Source organism: Elephantulus edwardii, unplaced genomic scaffold (assembly GCF_000299155.1).
Source record: "Elephantulus edwardii isolate Elephantulus edwardi_28Jun2011 unplaced genomic scaffold, EleEdw1.0 scaffold00062, whole genome shotgun sequence".
Lineage (NCBI taxonomy): Eukaryota > Metazoa > Chordata > Mammalia > Macroscelidea > Macroscelididae > Elephantulus > Elephantulus edwardii.
This window is the reverse complement of record NW_006399812.1, coordinates 7,270,320-7,286,010: the sequence shown is the minus strand read 5'-3', so window position 1 is coordinate 7,286,010 and position 15,691 is coordinate 7,270,320. Positions and strand designations below refer to the sequence as shown.

General features: G+C 37.5%; 1 protein-coding gene across 2 annotated transcripts in view; it reads right to left on the bottom strand.

The window, feature by feature from the left end:
* Positions 1-4,580: 4,580 nt before the first annotated feature.
* ITFG1 (integrin alpha FG-GAP repeat containing 1) overlaps positions 4,581-15,691 on the bottom strand; it is a 219,214-nt gene continuing 208,103 nt past the window's right edge. Inside the window, exons 17-18 of one of the 2 annotated variants that reach the window (XM_006887816.1) lie at positions 9,689-9,806; positions 4,581-4,964 (exon numbers count right to left, since the gene is read on the bottom strand). In XM_006887816.1, the coding sequence (XP_006887878.1) occupies positions 4,905-4,964; positions 9,689-9,806 (178 nt within the window). In that variant the 3' untranslated portion in view covers positions 4,581-4,904. The remainder of the gene's footprint in view (positions 4,965-9,688; positions 9,807-15,691) is intronic. The other variant, XM_006887815.1, reaches the window with a different exon arrangement.

Genomic DNA, 15,691 nt, shown 5'->3' with positions numbered 1-15,691 from the left:
TCTCTATGCTCTCTGAAGCACCCCATTTTCACTGTGGCCAGTGAACCTTTGACAATGCAGACCACCGCCTGGCTTTTCCAGCGATTAACCTTGGTCTTTGAAGAATTAACTTCCCCCTTACAATCGTATCACTAATCGCTACATTTGTGAAAGCATGTGAGCCACCTGCTTCACGCCTCATGCCTTATTAGCCCTGATTTGCCCATCCATATCAAACCAGTCCTCTGAGGGAACAAGCATGTCCCTTTTGCTCAAGAATCTTCCGTTCCGTTTGGAAACTTTGAGCTTCTACATCCACAAGCAAAGTCCAGTCCAGAGAAAGCCATCGGGTCCCATCAATCAACACTGGCCCACAGCGTGATCATGTGTTTGGGTTCTTGTCATCTTATCCTCAGCCATCTGTGGTTGGGTCTAAATGGGCATTAGCCACAAACTCAGGGGTCCCCACTTCTGTGTTCCAGACCAGCCAGTCTCTTCATTCCTCCTTGGCCTCCCACATGAGACCAAGTCAACAAGCCAGGGGTCCTCCTGACTCCCTACTCTTCAAGCCAGCAACTCTTTTTCACTTACATAGTGCTGAAAGACAATTCCAAGCTCAGCCTGTCTCTTCATTGCTGCATGCTTCCTGCCTCTACTCCAGTGGATACAGGCGTCACTATCAGTAAGTGTACTTGCTAGCCCCCTTTAACTTCAAGTTATACCAACTTTATACCCTGTTTCAGAAGCCAAGCAGCTTGTCCAGTTTTAAAAAGTCAAAGCCTCTTCCACTCATCACACATTCTCTTTCTTTCTACTTGCCTTTCTTTGAAATGTGAATTTATTTCTTCAATCAAAGTCCAAGGTGGCTACGTAACTTGGGAAAGACTGGAGAGTATTATGCTGAGTGAATTCTGTCTCACACGGACAAATGCTGTCGAAGACTATTACAGTAAAAAAACCATAAAGATAACGAGTAAAACATGTATGGGGACCCAAGGCGGGAAGCATGGGAACAGAGGGGTGAGGATGGGTAGGGGTGAAATCAAAGGGTTTCATAATTTAGTGAGTGGAAGGAGGGAGTAAGAGAAATGGGAAAGATCTGGGGGGGGGGGACCTGAAAAGACAGGGTAATGGTGGGCATGGTCCAATGGTGATTTATTTTATAAAACGTAATGAATGTGAATGATTGTATGAAATAAAATGTGTACAAACTCTGTAAGCAAACCAATATAAAATAAAAAAGAAAAAAAGTCCAAGGTGGGTCTACAAATCCATTTAAATGCAAATCTTCTCAGAGTAATGAGAGGGGCTTAATCTATCAACTAGTCTAAGCTCCAGCACCCACTGTCAAATTCTACTTTTAACAATCTTATCACCATGGCAAATCTTCCCTTTTAGTATATCCAATCAAGTACTGGCCTAAGACAGAATTACATGCTTTTCTTTTTATTGTTCTAGTATTAGGATTGTCAGGGCTTTGTCTGGTGCTTCTGTGGGTCAGGATCTTAGGTCTGTTCCTACCAAGATTTCCACAGGTTTCAGCCCATTGCATGTAAGAGCCATTAACATTTTAGTTGTTTACAACAATACACTGTGTAGCCTTCCAACTCAAATTGAGTTTTAAACCTCATGCTTTTATTATTATCTGTATTGGTGGTAAGACTAAGGCTTGATTAGACATAGTGTGGAATAATGCTATTCACAATGTTTGAAGTCCATAATGATTTGGCGAACTCTGGGGGCTGGGTGGTGAGGAGCTGCCAGAAGAACAAAGAGATCTGTCTTGGAAGAAATACAGCCAGAAGACTGCTCCTTAGAAGCAAGGACAGTGTGCCTTGGCCTCACAGACTTTGCCCACTTATCAGCAGGGGCAAGTTCCTGGAGAAAGCCATTAAGCTTGGGAAAATAGATGGGAAAGAAGAAACCCCTCAACCAGATGAGTGACATGGGCTGTAATAATGCTGTAAAAACTGCAGCAGTTGTGAAGACAGCATAGGACTGGGTAGTGGTCTACTGTGCTGTATGTTGTTATTACATGCCATGGAGGCAACAGTGACTCACAGCAACCTTATGGACAATGGTTCTGAACCTTGTCTTATCCTGAGCCACGCTGTCTCTGACATACCTGATACCATTGCCATGGTCACTGTGCCAGTCCATCTTATCCAGGGTCTTCCTCTCCTGCGCTGACCTTTCCAAGCATGATGTCCTTCTCTAAGAACTGGCCTCTCTTTACAAAATATGTGAGGCAGTGCTTCAAAGTATTTGCCTCCAAGGAGCAACATGATTTTACCCTCTCCAAGACAGACTTGTTTGTTCTCTTGGCTGTCCACAGTATGTGCAACACTTTTCTCCAGCACAAGTCAAAGGCATCAATGCTTCTGTCACCCTTATTCAGCTCTCAGACACATAGCACTTGTGAAGTGTAACATGGTCTGGATCAGGTAGACCTTAGTCTCTCGATTGATATCATTGCTTTTCAGCACTCTGGACAGGTCCTGATAGCAGATTTTTCCAATGCAACATGTAAAAAGGGACATTATTAGTTGGTGCATTAGTGTTAAGGTTTTGTGCAGCCAACCCAAAGGCACATGGTTTGATTCTACCAGCTGCTCCACAGAAGAAAGAGAAGCAGTCTCCTTCTTTTAGATTTACTCATTCTGGAAACTTGCTGGAAGGTCAGATATAATAAGTTTGTTCTGATCTGAGAGCACATAAAAACAGCTATAAAAACCTGAAAAGGCCTTTTCACGTTACAAAAACAATTACTTAAAAACTCACCAAAATATTTTGTTCAGTGAAGGATGTTTATTATAAACCATGCTAACATGCTTAGATGCAACATTTAGCTATTTAATCACATGACACTATCAGTGAATTGTAAAGAAAAAAACCTCTAACATGAAGATCACACTTCTGTTTCCAGATATTGTGGGTTTTTTTAATAGCCATCACATTTCTATTTGCATGTTAGCAATGATAAAGTCTCCCTTTCCCCCAATGTCAGATTCAGTAACTTTCTGCATGTATGAAGCCCACAATATAAAACTTGTCTTGAGATCTGAATAAAAGTTACAGATTCTTTCATCTTTGAAAATATAAATATGACTGAAGATTTGCATTCCCAGAGGCTCCCTAAAGAATTTCATTTTAAGAAAGAAAATATTTTTTAATTACCATATAATGAGGATTTATATTTATATAAAGTTTTAGGGTACACAATATGATAGTTTTAAGTGAATATGTTACTGTTAGGTGCCACTGAGCCAGCTAGGATTTCTAGTGACGCCCTGAACCACCCATCTGAACTCTGTTCTATCCGGGGCCATCCTCATCATCTCTGTTAAACTTGAGCCTACTAATCAATCCTATATATGTTAGCAAGAATTTAAGTTTGCCGAGGAATAAGATTTCTTCATGTCTGAAAACAAAATTCCATCAAGTCAGGAAGCTTTGATGGCCTAGTGGCAAGAAGCTGCACTGCAATCCCAGAGGTATGTGGTTCAAAGCCATCAGATACTCTGCTGGAGAAGGAGGGGCAATCTTCTGTACTAGTAGGATCTAATTTGATGATACAAACACACACACACACACACACACACACACACTCACTCCATCAAGTCATATTTTTTGTAATTAGTTGTGTTGTGTGTATGTGTGGTGTTAAGTGCCATCGAGTCGCAGGTAACTCTTATAACAAAAGTCCTGGACACCTCCTGTATAACTTTTGTCCTCTCTTCAGGTTCATAGGGTTTCCAGAGGCAAGCTATTGTGGAAGTGGATGCCACTCTTGCTTCCAAGCTTGTTTTAATCAGAGAGCTCCTCCATGGGTAACCATTACCACATTTGACACATCAGTGTCACAGTGTTCGGCTTCACAGCAACCACGAGCTACCTCTGTACAGCAAGTTGGACCTACCAGTCTTATACAACCTAGAAGAATGTTTCACCAAAAACAATTAAAGGCTGGCCTGAGGGCCACAGGCCCTCTAGCGATAGGATTTTAAGCTAGGGCCTGGAGCAGGCTCTGTAGGCTTGACTCCACCCTTACTTACCCTTACTCTAAGGGTCAGGGCCGCCCATGCAGCTTTGAAAGCCAAAAGGACCTTAACACACAACGCAATAGACCCCAGAAACTTCCCTTGCCTGAGTGCCACCAAGAGGAGCCGCCATGGAGGTGCTAGCCATCCTGCCCGCTTAGCCGTTTAGCTGTAGAAGTCTATAAAAAAGCTAAAAAGAATAATGACAAGTAATGACACTTAGAATATGTTAGGTTACAAGCTATAAGCACTTATGTACATCATAATATTTAATTTGTACTATAAATCAAATAGGTATTATTAGACTTAGTGTATAATGAGACTAAGAGGATAAGAAATTCACCAAGTTCAAACAGCTAGTAAGCAGTGGAAACAAGAGTCTAACGCAAGACAGTCTCAGTATGATTCCAGAGCCAAAGTACTCACTCACTTACAACCCTGAATGGCATCGGTTAGTCTTCTGATGAAGGTGGATGCTTAAATATTTGACCGGGGATACATTCATAAAATCAAAGTTTACATTAAGAAGCAAGACAGATTCAAGTAGAACACAAAAAATTTATTTTAATGTTTTTATTTATACTTATCTTTTTTATCACCTTTATTCTAATAAGGTTATAAATACATAAATGTCCAAGTACATGCAACACATTCCACAAAGAGAAAAAATTTACAACACTAATTGAATAAAGAACCCAAATTATCTTACAGAAAGTGCTTCAAAAAAAGACCTTGTGGCACATTTACACCATATAAATATGAATATTCTCAAGTAATTACCAAGGGATGCATCATTTATAAATAAAATTCAAAACAATCCCATAATTTCTTCTATAAGCCAGAATTTAATTTTTTAGCAAATCAGACGTATAAGAGTAATGCAAGTCACATAGCATCAAAATGAAACCGATGTGCCTCTTGTCGTTTTTCTCTGTCATCTGCTTTCTGAAAAAGAATTTATTAAAAAAATATTATTAAGAAGAAATGACTATTAAAATGCTAATTTTATAAATATGAAAGAAATTAAAGTGTGATTTTACAAGATATGAGTTGGTTCCCACTCGATGGCACAAAACAACAGCAAATCACATGAAGTAGTTTTTGGTACTTTATACATTTGTTTTATAATAAATGACTCACTTATTGGATTTAAAAATTACCAAGAAATGATCCTAGCATCCTTATTTTCCTTTATCATTTATTTAAAAGTAGAATAAACATTAAATTCTGTAAATGTAAATAAAGTATTACATTTATTTTCAGTTCTTAACACTGATGCTAATAAATGAATTTAAATTTAATATGTAGAGTTAATTATAATCTGGACTATGTTTTCTGTTTACTTGATATTTGTTATTTTGAGTGATTGTTTTGTATTTTGCTCCCAAACCTTCATAGAAAAACTCAAAACATACTGAATAATTCTCCTCCTGAATAAAAAGTTAAAAATGTTAACAGCATTCTGAGAAAGAGATTATTCTTAAATTGAGGTGTGGAAAGAAAAGTTGTTGAAAATACAGTATTTAGAGAAATGGAGGAGAGGAACCGTCATTATAAGCTGGGGTAAAATATTAGCAATCTGAGATACATTTTGTGGGAACATGAAATATGTAAAAGGTAATAAGAAAGTTGGAAAGACAGACTCTGGAGTGACATGAAAATATTATGAAGGCAAGATTAGACATTTTGGGCAGTGGGTAAGTTACTAAAGGTTTACAGCGTGGTTGCGAAGTTGATTAAGGTTAAACGGAATAATGAATAATTTGACAGCAGTGTGATGAATGGACTGGAAATAGGAGAGAATGAAGTCTGCAAGGCTCGGTAGGATATGATAAAGAGCTGAACAGCAGCAGCAGCAGGAGAAATGCAGAAATGGAATTGGCTGCAAAGACTCTTAATAGAAGCAGAATCAGTAGAACAACTGATGAAATAAGAAGGAAAGCCTGCGAGATAGGATTTTAGAATACTAGCCTTGCGGTGCCTCTGAGAGTGATCTAGATAGAGATGATACGAACCCAGCTGGAAACAGTGATGAGACCTCAGGAAAGAGATGTGGGCTGTGTGTATGAGGTAACAGCAGAAGATGTAATTTTTATTTTTTTGTGATTTTAACAAAAGTTTATAGAAAGATGGGGTTTTCATCCATTCATCTTTGCACAATTTCCTCCCTCACTCTCATTCCCCTCCCCTACTCCACTTTGTAATGCCCCTCTTGTTTCAGATATAGTACCTGCTCACACATGCCTTTCAGACAGTCCTTCCCTCGTCTATTCCAGGGCAGTGTTCATTTTCTAGCCACTGCCCCCTGTTCTCTCCCCATCCTTGTGTCAGTCTTATTTTGTCCCCCATCTCAGTCTTATTGTATGGTATTATGCAATATTTTCCTTTTTTAACTGAGGCATTTCACTCAGCATAATGTCTCCCAGGCTCACCCATGTGTGTAGTGTTTTCAAGTTCACTGTTCTTTATTACTGCTTAATATTCCATTGTCTGAATGTTCTACAATTTTTCTATCCATTCTTTTGTTGATGGACACTTGGCCTGCTTTCTTCTCTTCAATACTGGGAGTAATGCAGCAATAAACATGGATGTGTATACATCTGAGTTGTGGTTCTGGTTTCTTTAGGGTATATTCCTAGTAGTATGATAGCTGGGTCAAATGGTATTTCTATTTCTCACTTTTTGGGAAAGCAACAGACTGCCTTCCACAGAGGTTGTATCATTTAACGTTTCCACCAGCAGTGAATAAGAATTCCAGTCTCTCTACAATCCTATCCACATTTGTTGTTTACTGCCCTAAAGTTCATCTGTTGCTGGGGTGAGATGGTATCACAGTTGTTTTGATTTGCATCTCTGATAGGTAGGGATTGAGAACATTTCTTCATGTGTTGGTTGGCCATCTCAACTTCTTCTTTGGCGAAGTGTCTTTTCATATGTTGTGCTCATTTTGTGACTTGATTGTTCATCTTAGTATTTTATAAACAGAATTAGTTTTTGACAGAATCATTCACAGACAATTTGTTTTACAACATTGTCTTTGAGTAATGTAATGAATAAATTACCCTGTCTAATGTACTCCTTCTTGTATATTGTCTCTTCCTTTTCCCAATTTATCTATTTATTTTTAAGAATTGAAAAGAATTAAAAATAAATCATGATGATAAATTTTAGATGAAATTGGCAGGGAAATCACTATGGGATGTCTGCACTAAGGAAGGGACAGAAAGGGGCAACTTCCTGAAATGACAGAAAATGAAAGAAAGGAGACAGGAGAAAATCAAGTGGTCAAATAAGTGGGAAAAGAAGGACAGTGGCATCGCTGGGGATTCTATTAGTGAGCATGTTACAATCATGGGCAGAGTATAGACTTGTCTTGAAAAACATCAACTTTTTAGCTGCTAGTTCATTATTAGGGAGTCCTGGTGGTAAGGAGTTGTGCTCCCAATTCAAAGGCATGTGGTTCAAATCCACCATCTGCTCTGCAGGAGAAAGATGGGAACTTTGCTCCCGTGTAACTTATAGCCTCTTAAAATTTATAGCCACTGGAGTAAATGAAATGGGAAAGATCTGGTGTGAAAAACAATGTATATGAACTTTGTAAGCAAATCAGTATAAAAGAAAAAATTATTTAAAAAACCCACCACCAGAAAAACACACAAAAAACCCCCAAACCCACTGGAGAGTCAGTTATGAGTTGGCTTTGACTTGATGGTACATAACAACAATTCCTTATTACTGTAACTTCAGTGTTTATGATGAAATCAGACCTGGCAGATTAGCATTATTAACTTCTTTACATTCACAGATCTAGAGCTTGATAATATTGGAAAGAAGGCTTTAATCCTTCTGGCTGAAAAGAAAAGTTGTGGGTTTTTTATTATTTTTACCTCATATTGCAATCTTAAAGTTAACAAAAGTGACATTATTATTATTTTTTATATTTAAAGGAGTGATATTTTTATAAAGACACAAAGTGATAAACATTTATCGGCACAATTAACATGCCATTTTTATAGATGAAAAGAACCCAAACTCTGCAAAGCAGGGCACTGATTCAGACTCACAGTGATGAGGGTGACAATCTAAAGAGAACAGACACAAACCCACCCGCCCCCCAAAACCCACATCAAAATGGTTTTGTGACATAAAGAAGCTCTTTATGGATGCACTCTTAGGCTTTACTAGTTATATAATTAATATTATATATTTAATTCTAGGCAATTACAAATATAAATTAGCCTTTTAAAATTTATGTCTAAAGTAATACATGGTGATTTATTTTGTATTTTCTTCACAGAAACATGGCATTAAAACTTTGAAATGTACATGGCATTTCTGGGAGGTTTATTTTCACTGGGGGGAGGGGCAAGAAGAAGGAAGGAAAATGTGCAACAATGAGTCAATGAATGAAAACCCAACCTTTCAGTAATCTTTTGTTAAAATAAACCATAATCAAATTAAAAAAAAATTGGCACCACTGTTCTTTAGCACTTTGGAGAGGTGTTTGAATAAAAAAAAAAAGGAATTCAAAAGAGTATTTGATAGATGCTGTTGTTGCGTACGACTGAGTTGGTTCTGACTGATAGCAGACCCTCCAGCAGCTTTTCAGAAGCAGTTAATCGCATGGCACGAGACTGCCCATCTTCCTCCCTCGGAGCAGCTGGTGGATTTGAACCACATGCTTTTGGGATCATAGTGCAGATTCTTACCACTAGGCCACCAGAACTCCACTTGATAAATGGAAAATATAGTTATCACTTTACTTGTTACTTCCCACTTAATAAGCTGTGAGAGAATAATTTCACTAACTTTTCTAGGTACTCTAATTTCTTTATCCAAAAAATTAGTTATTATTCTTGGAAAAAGAATGTCTATAGCCCTGTATGTAGATAATAATAATAATATTATTATTATTACTTAAAAATTTATTAATACTTCTCAGGATATTATGACATCGCTTCCTAAATTTTGGTACACACTAAAAAAATTACAAAGTTGTTCCCATTAAGTTGATCCCAGGTCCTGGGGATATCCACGTGTGTGGCAGAACAGTCTTCAGGGGCTAATTCTTCTTCTGAGGTGCCCTGAGTGGACTACACTGCAGCATTTCAGTAGCAGGTGAAGGTTCGGATAGTCAGGCTAATACTCTATGGTTTAGCAAACTTTTAAAATCAATACGGTAGTGTGATATATTGGACTTTCTTTTTTAAAATAAGATTCCCCCCCCCCCCCCCCCCCCTTGTGTGTACCATCAAATCGGATCTGACTGGTACAGGAGGAGATTGTCCTTCCTTCTCCCGCAGAGCATCTGGTGCATTCGAACCGCACATCTCTGGGGCTGCAGTGCAGTTTCTTGCCACTAGACCACCAGAACTCTTGATGTATAGGAATTTCTAATAGATAGTAATTTCAGGGGATAAAGACAAATCATTACTAAAATGACATTTGAACAAAATTTGAAAAATTCAGATCTCTCATGGGCAATCTCCTCCTGTGTGATTAACAGCCTCTGAAGACCCACCCACCAGCGGTCAGCTATGGGTCGGTACCAACTGTACGGTACTCAACAACAACAATGTGGAGTAAGTTTTAAATATATTTACCTTCTAACCCCAAAACTATAATTCTTACAATTAAGTAAAGTTAACGGTTCATTTAATCGAACAAACCTTTTCTTGCCAATGTAAAATGCCAATGATCGCCAAGATAAAAACGCAGACGCCGATGAGAGCTATTGCAGTAAGCAGAACAATGTTACTTGGAGTCAGGTAGAGTTTGGCACTCCAGCTGTAGATGAAAATAGAAGAATTAAAATTTTAAATTTCAGCTCAAAAAAGACAAATTTCTAATGAGACCAAGAAGCAGAAAGACTTATTAATTCCTCCATCTACTCACTTATTATATAAAAAAGTAACTAAATTTAGATAATATTATTCATCCTTCAGAGTTCAGATTTTACTCAGATGACTGAAATGGGATAGCATTTTTGATGAACTACTTTGATATTTTTCTTAAGTTAGATCTTGGGAGAATTATTCTTAAAGAAAACTTACCAAAGGGTACTTGGGACCATTTTAGATGCCATCTTTTATAGTTTAATTTACATGCTAAACTTAAAACTTTGAAACTGAAGACTAATTAGTCAAATGAGTTCTGCAACAACTTTTTTTTTCTGATCACTTCTCATAACCAAACTGTTAAAATCTAAAACAAAGATACTGTTAAGTGGGTGTAGCTAGATGACCCTTGCAAACCTAAATGATTTATCTTTTAAAAACTATTTTATTTTAAAAATTTTTCTATTTATGTCTCTTGTGGGAGGTTTTACATTACTATCATAACTATTTGCTTGTGACCTCTTACAAAGTCACTTTAGACCCTCAGTGAAAATACAACAGAAAAAGTAAAAGTGTTTAGCATAAATAAACCACCTGGTCCATTTTTAAACAGTTCACATAAGAAAGCTCATACCAAACCTACAGAGGCTAAAAATAAAGTCTGTGTTGCCAAAACTAGAGGATGTTATTCCCTACTTTCCACTTTGGCTGGGAGCAGAGGTGACCAGAAAGATGTTTACCTCTATTTTACTGACTATGCAAATGTATTCAAATGCCTGGTTCATAATGAACTACAGAGACTACTTCAACAAATGGGAATTCCAGAACACTGAGTTGTGCTCATGTAGAACCTGTACACAGACCAGGAGGCAAGGTTTCTGAAAATACTGGTAATACTGTGTGGGTTAAAATTAGGAGAAGTTTGCAACATGGTTGTATCCTTTCATCACACTTATTTAATCTGTTTACTGATCAAATAATTGAAAAGTTGGATATGAAGAACATACTGAATATTAACAGTCAGTGCCATGCAGATGACACAACCTTGGTGAAACAAAGAAGATGTGAGACATACTTATGGATAAGATAAAAAACTATAACCTTCGGTATGGATTATACTTCAACAAGAATCTCACAAATGTACCAATAAATAACATTGTGATAAAGATTAAAATTGTCAAGGGTTTAATTTTATTTGCACATACAATCAACAACCATGGAAGCAGCAGTCAAGAAATCAAATCGAGGTACTGAAATGAACAAAGCTGGTGGTGCAAAGGAATGCTTCAATTGCTACAGGCGAGAATGTCACTTCGGTGACTAAGGTTAGCCTGATACAAGTCATGGTTATTTTTCAATCACTTCATAAGCATGTGAAAGTTGACAATGGATAAGGAAGACTGGAGAAGAATTTTATGCCTTTGAGTTGTAATGTTGGTAAAGAATATGGAAAAAAAAAACACCACTAAGAATAAAGACATTTTCTTAGAAGAAGGGCAGCGAGGATGCTTCTTAGAAGCCAGGAAGGCAACATTTCATCTCACATATTTTGGTTATGAGTGCTGGTGACTTCATGGTAAGGATCTGTGCTATCAACTCAAAGGCACAAGGTTCAAATCTATCAGCTGCTCTGCAGAAGGGAAGTCATGTGTGTGACTGCCTCTGAAAACTTGCTGGAGGGTCAGTTATGAGTGGTTCTGACACCACAATTCCCAAGTGAGGCCATTACGCTTGGTAAAGTGGAAGGCCAGTGAAGAAAGAGGAAGATCTTCCACAAGATAAACTGAAAGAAGTGGTTACTACTGATCAATGCCTTTCATCACCCTGTCTTATCAAGTCCTCACTGCACCTGCCTATTCCTTCACCCTCCATCCATCTACTAATCTCTGCTGCCATAGTTGTGCTCCACTCCCTTCTACGCTCCTTCTCTCCTTCCCCACTGCTTTTGAATAGTTATACATGCCCTGTTCCTATCTGCTAATTGTAATAGTTTTAACGTGCTGTTGTCAGTTTCCCCCAGGTTAATCTTTCCCTGCCCTGGTCCTTTACAGTGTTCATTTTCTGTACCTTGTATGCCTGCTTTTCTCATCCCCTACCATCCCCAGTTACCCTCCTATTTTCACACTAGTGGTCTCACACAGTATTTTCCCTTTTCTGACTGAGTTATTTCACTCAGGTTACTGTCCTCTTGACTCTCACGTGTTGTATAGCATTTAGACAAACTCTTTGTTGTTTAGTGCTGCAGAGTATTGCACTGAGTGAATGAACCACAAATTCTCTATCCATCTTTGGATGGTTTGTTGATGCGCATTTGGGCTTGTCTCCATTTTCTTGGTACTGTGACTAATCCTGCAATGAATACAGGTGTACATACATCTGTTTGTGCTTCAATTCTGATTTCCTTAGAGTATATTCCTTGTAGTGGAATAGCTGGGGCATATGGAATTTCAATGTTCACCTTTCTGAAGAAATGCCAAACTGCCTTCCAGTGTGGTTGTGCCATTTTACAATCCCATCAGCAGTGCAGTCAAGTTCCAATCTCTCTGAATTCCTGACAACATTTATTGTTTGCTGTCCTGTTAAACTTTGCTATTGTTGCTGGTGTAAAACGGAACCTCACTGTTGTTTTGATTGGCATCTCTCTGACTGCTGGTGATTCGGAATATTTCCTCATGTGTTTGTTGGCCATCTAAATATTCTCTTTGGTGAAAGAGTCTTTTATGTCTTTTGTCCATTTTATAATGGGGTTACTGCAGTCTTTATCTTGGAGTCTTTATCTTTTTATTGGAAAATCTTTTTAATGTACACAGGGATCTAATTTTTAGAAGGCCCTATTCATCAGCTGTATCCTCTCCTGGCTGTGCATTTTTTGGTTGTTTGTAAGCTTATTCATGTCATAAACTAGGGCTTCTGAATTTGTTCCTATTTATTTCCTCTGATGATCCTTATGGTTTTCAATTTCCTCCTTTGGTCTCTGATCTACTTTGAATTGGTTTTTGTATATGAATTGAGATGTGGATCCTGTTTCCGTTTTCTGCAGGTAGATTTTTTTTACTTCCAAATACTGACTTTATTGATTCGATAAAATTTAAGAAACTCTGGTTATGAAAAACTTATTAACCAAAAACTAATAAACATTTACCCTACAGTTTGGTCCCTCTTTATTTCACAGAATTAGAAATTACTCTGGCCAGCTCTATTTTTTAAGGAGACTGTCATTTTCCCATTTAATGGGTTTTGTTTCCTTGTTGAAAACCAACTGACTATAGATAGATGGGTTGATTTCTGGATTCTTGATTTTATTCCATGGTCTGTGTGCCTGTTGCTGTGCTAACATCACACTTTTGATTACTATGGTTTCGAGATTAGGGAGTGTGATGCTTCTTACTTTTCCTTCTTTCAGAAAAGCTTAGCTTATTAAGAGTCTCTAAATGAAACGGAAATTGCCTTTCCTATCTCCTTGAAAAATGAGTTTCCTATTGGTATTGCACGGAACTTGTACAATGCTCTTGGTAGGACTGGAATTTTCACAATGTTGAGTCTTCCTATCCATGAACAGGGGCTATGTCCCTATTTATCTAGGTCTCCTTTTGTTTCCTGATGTAATTAATGTCTTGTAGTTTTCCTTATATAGGTCTTTTTTGTTTCTAGTTAGGTTTATTCCCAATTATTTAATCTTGTGGTTGACTATTGTAAATGGTATTGCTTTTCTTATTTCCTTTTCACTGTTTTCTTTGTTGCTGTAAAGAAATCCAATTTTATACATAAAAATCCGATTTTTGTATGTTGATCTTGTATCCTGTCACTCTGCTGAACTGGTCTACTAGGACCAACCAATTTTTCTGTTGAGTTTTTAGGACTTTTCTGTAGATACTATCTTGATATACAATGGTTTTACCTCCTTTTTGCCAATTTGGATGTCTCTTTTTCCCTTCTCTTAGGCATCAATTCTCTTTCTATCATCCCTAGTCACTGTCCAACTCTCTGATGCATAGCACGTAATTGCGAAGACTATAGCCTGGATTTGGCGCACCTTAGTCTCCAGCTTGACGTCGTTGCTCTTCAGTACTCTTGAGAGGTCCCTTTGTCTATTGTGCTAGCTAGTATTTCTACTACAATACTAAAGTGGTGAAAGATGGCATACTTATCTGTTCCTTGTTTACCAGGGGAATGCCCTCATTTTTTCTCCATTGAGAATGATGTTGGCTTTTGGTTTTGCATATACAATTTTAACTGTGTTGAACAAGTTTTCTCTCTGCCTATTTTGTTGAGTGTTTTAATCAAGAAGGGTGTTGGATTTTGTCACAGGCATTTTCTATAACAACTGATAGGATCATGTGGTTCTTATCCTCTCTCTCTTTTTATAATGTCAAGAATTACATAAAAAAATTCTTGCATGCCTATTAGGAATCTCACTGCGTCATGGTAAGTTTGGATTTAAAAAAATACATAATGCTGGATTATACTGGCTACGATTTTGCTAAGGATGTTTGCAGGAATGTCTATGAGAGATATTGGTCTATAGTTTTTTTCTTTGGTGATGTCATTGCTTAGCTTTGGTATTAGGGTTATGCTTGCATCATACAATGATTCTGGGAGTGTTCCTTATTTTTCTGTATTTTGAAATGATTTAAGTAGAATTGGCAACAGTTAAATTCTGAATGTTTGCTAGGATTCACTAGTGAAGTCATCTGGTCGAGGGCTTATTTTTGTTGGGAGGTTTTTTAAAATGATCTATTCAATTACTTCTTTTGTGATGTCTGTCCAAGCTATGTCAATTTGGGTGGGGTATGGGTTTCCAGGAATTTGTCCATTTCTTATAGGTTTCAATTTTGCTAAAGTATAGCTTTTCATCATGTTCCATTATTTTAATTTTAATTTCAGCTGGTTCTTTGGGGACACTATGTCCTTTGTTGCTTACTTGAGTTATATATACATTTTCTTTTGTGAGGACTGCCTTTGCTGTATCCCAGAGGTTTTGATACATTGTATTTCCACATTTTTGTGAAATGTGGAAATTTCAAAAAATTAAAAAAAAATTATTTATAACCCAGTAGTGGTCAAGAAAGGTGTTATTTAGCTTTCACATGGGTGGCTTTTTTATCCTTTATCCTCTTGTCAATTATCAGATTTATAACATTGTGGTCTGAGAAGATACTTGGTATTATTCTGATGCTTTTAAATTTACTGAGGTTTGCTTTGTGCCCTAATATATGGGCATGTCTGGAGAATGTAATGTAACATGTTCTTTTCTGAAGATAGTAAACTGAATCTTTGGTGGAGTTCTCTGAATAGCTCTGTAAGGTTATATGGGCTAATGGTATAGTTTAGTTCTGCATCTTTGTTTCTTTCAGGTGAACTCTTGTTCACCTCTTTATGTTGAAGAAATCTTACTACTATTGTAGTGGTGCCTATGTCTTTCTTGAAGTCTGTTAGCATTTGTTTTATGTATTTTGGAAGTATACCATTTAATGCATAGATAGTACGTTCTTTTGGTATATTGTGCCTTTGAGTATTATATAGTGTCCTTCCTTGTCTCTTATGCTGGCTTTTACCCTAAGTCTATCTCAGCACTCCTCCTTTCTTTCTTTTTTTTTAAATTTTTAAATTATTTTTTGTGTGTGTGTACCGTCAAATCAGATCTGACTGGTACATGAGGAGATTGTCCCTCCTTTTCCAGGCAGAGCATCTGGTGGATTTGAACCGTGCGCCTCTGGGATTGCAGTGCAGTTTCTTGCCACTAGGCCACCAGAGTGCCTCTTCCTCCTTTCTTACGGATGCTATTTTCTTGTTGTATTTCTCCCCTCCACATTGATGTTTAATCTATCTATCGTC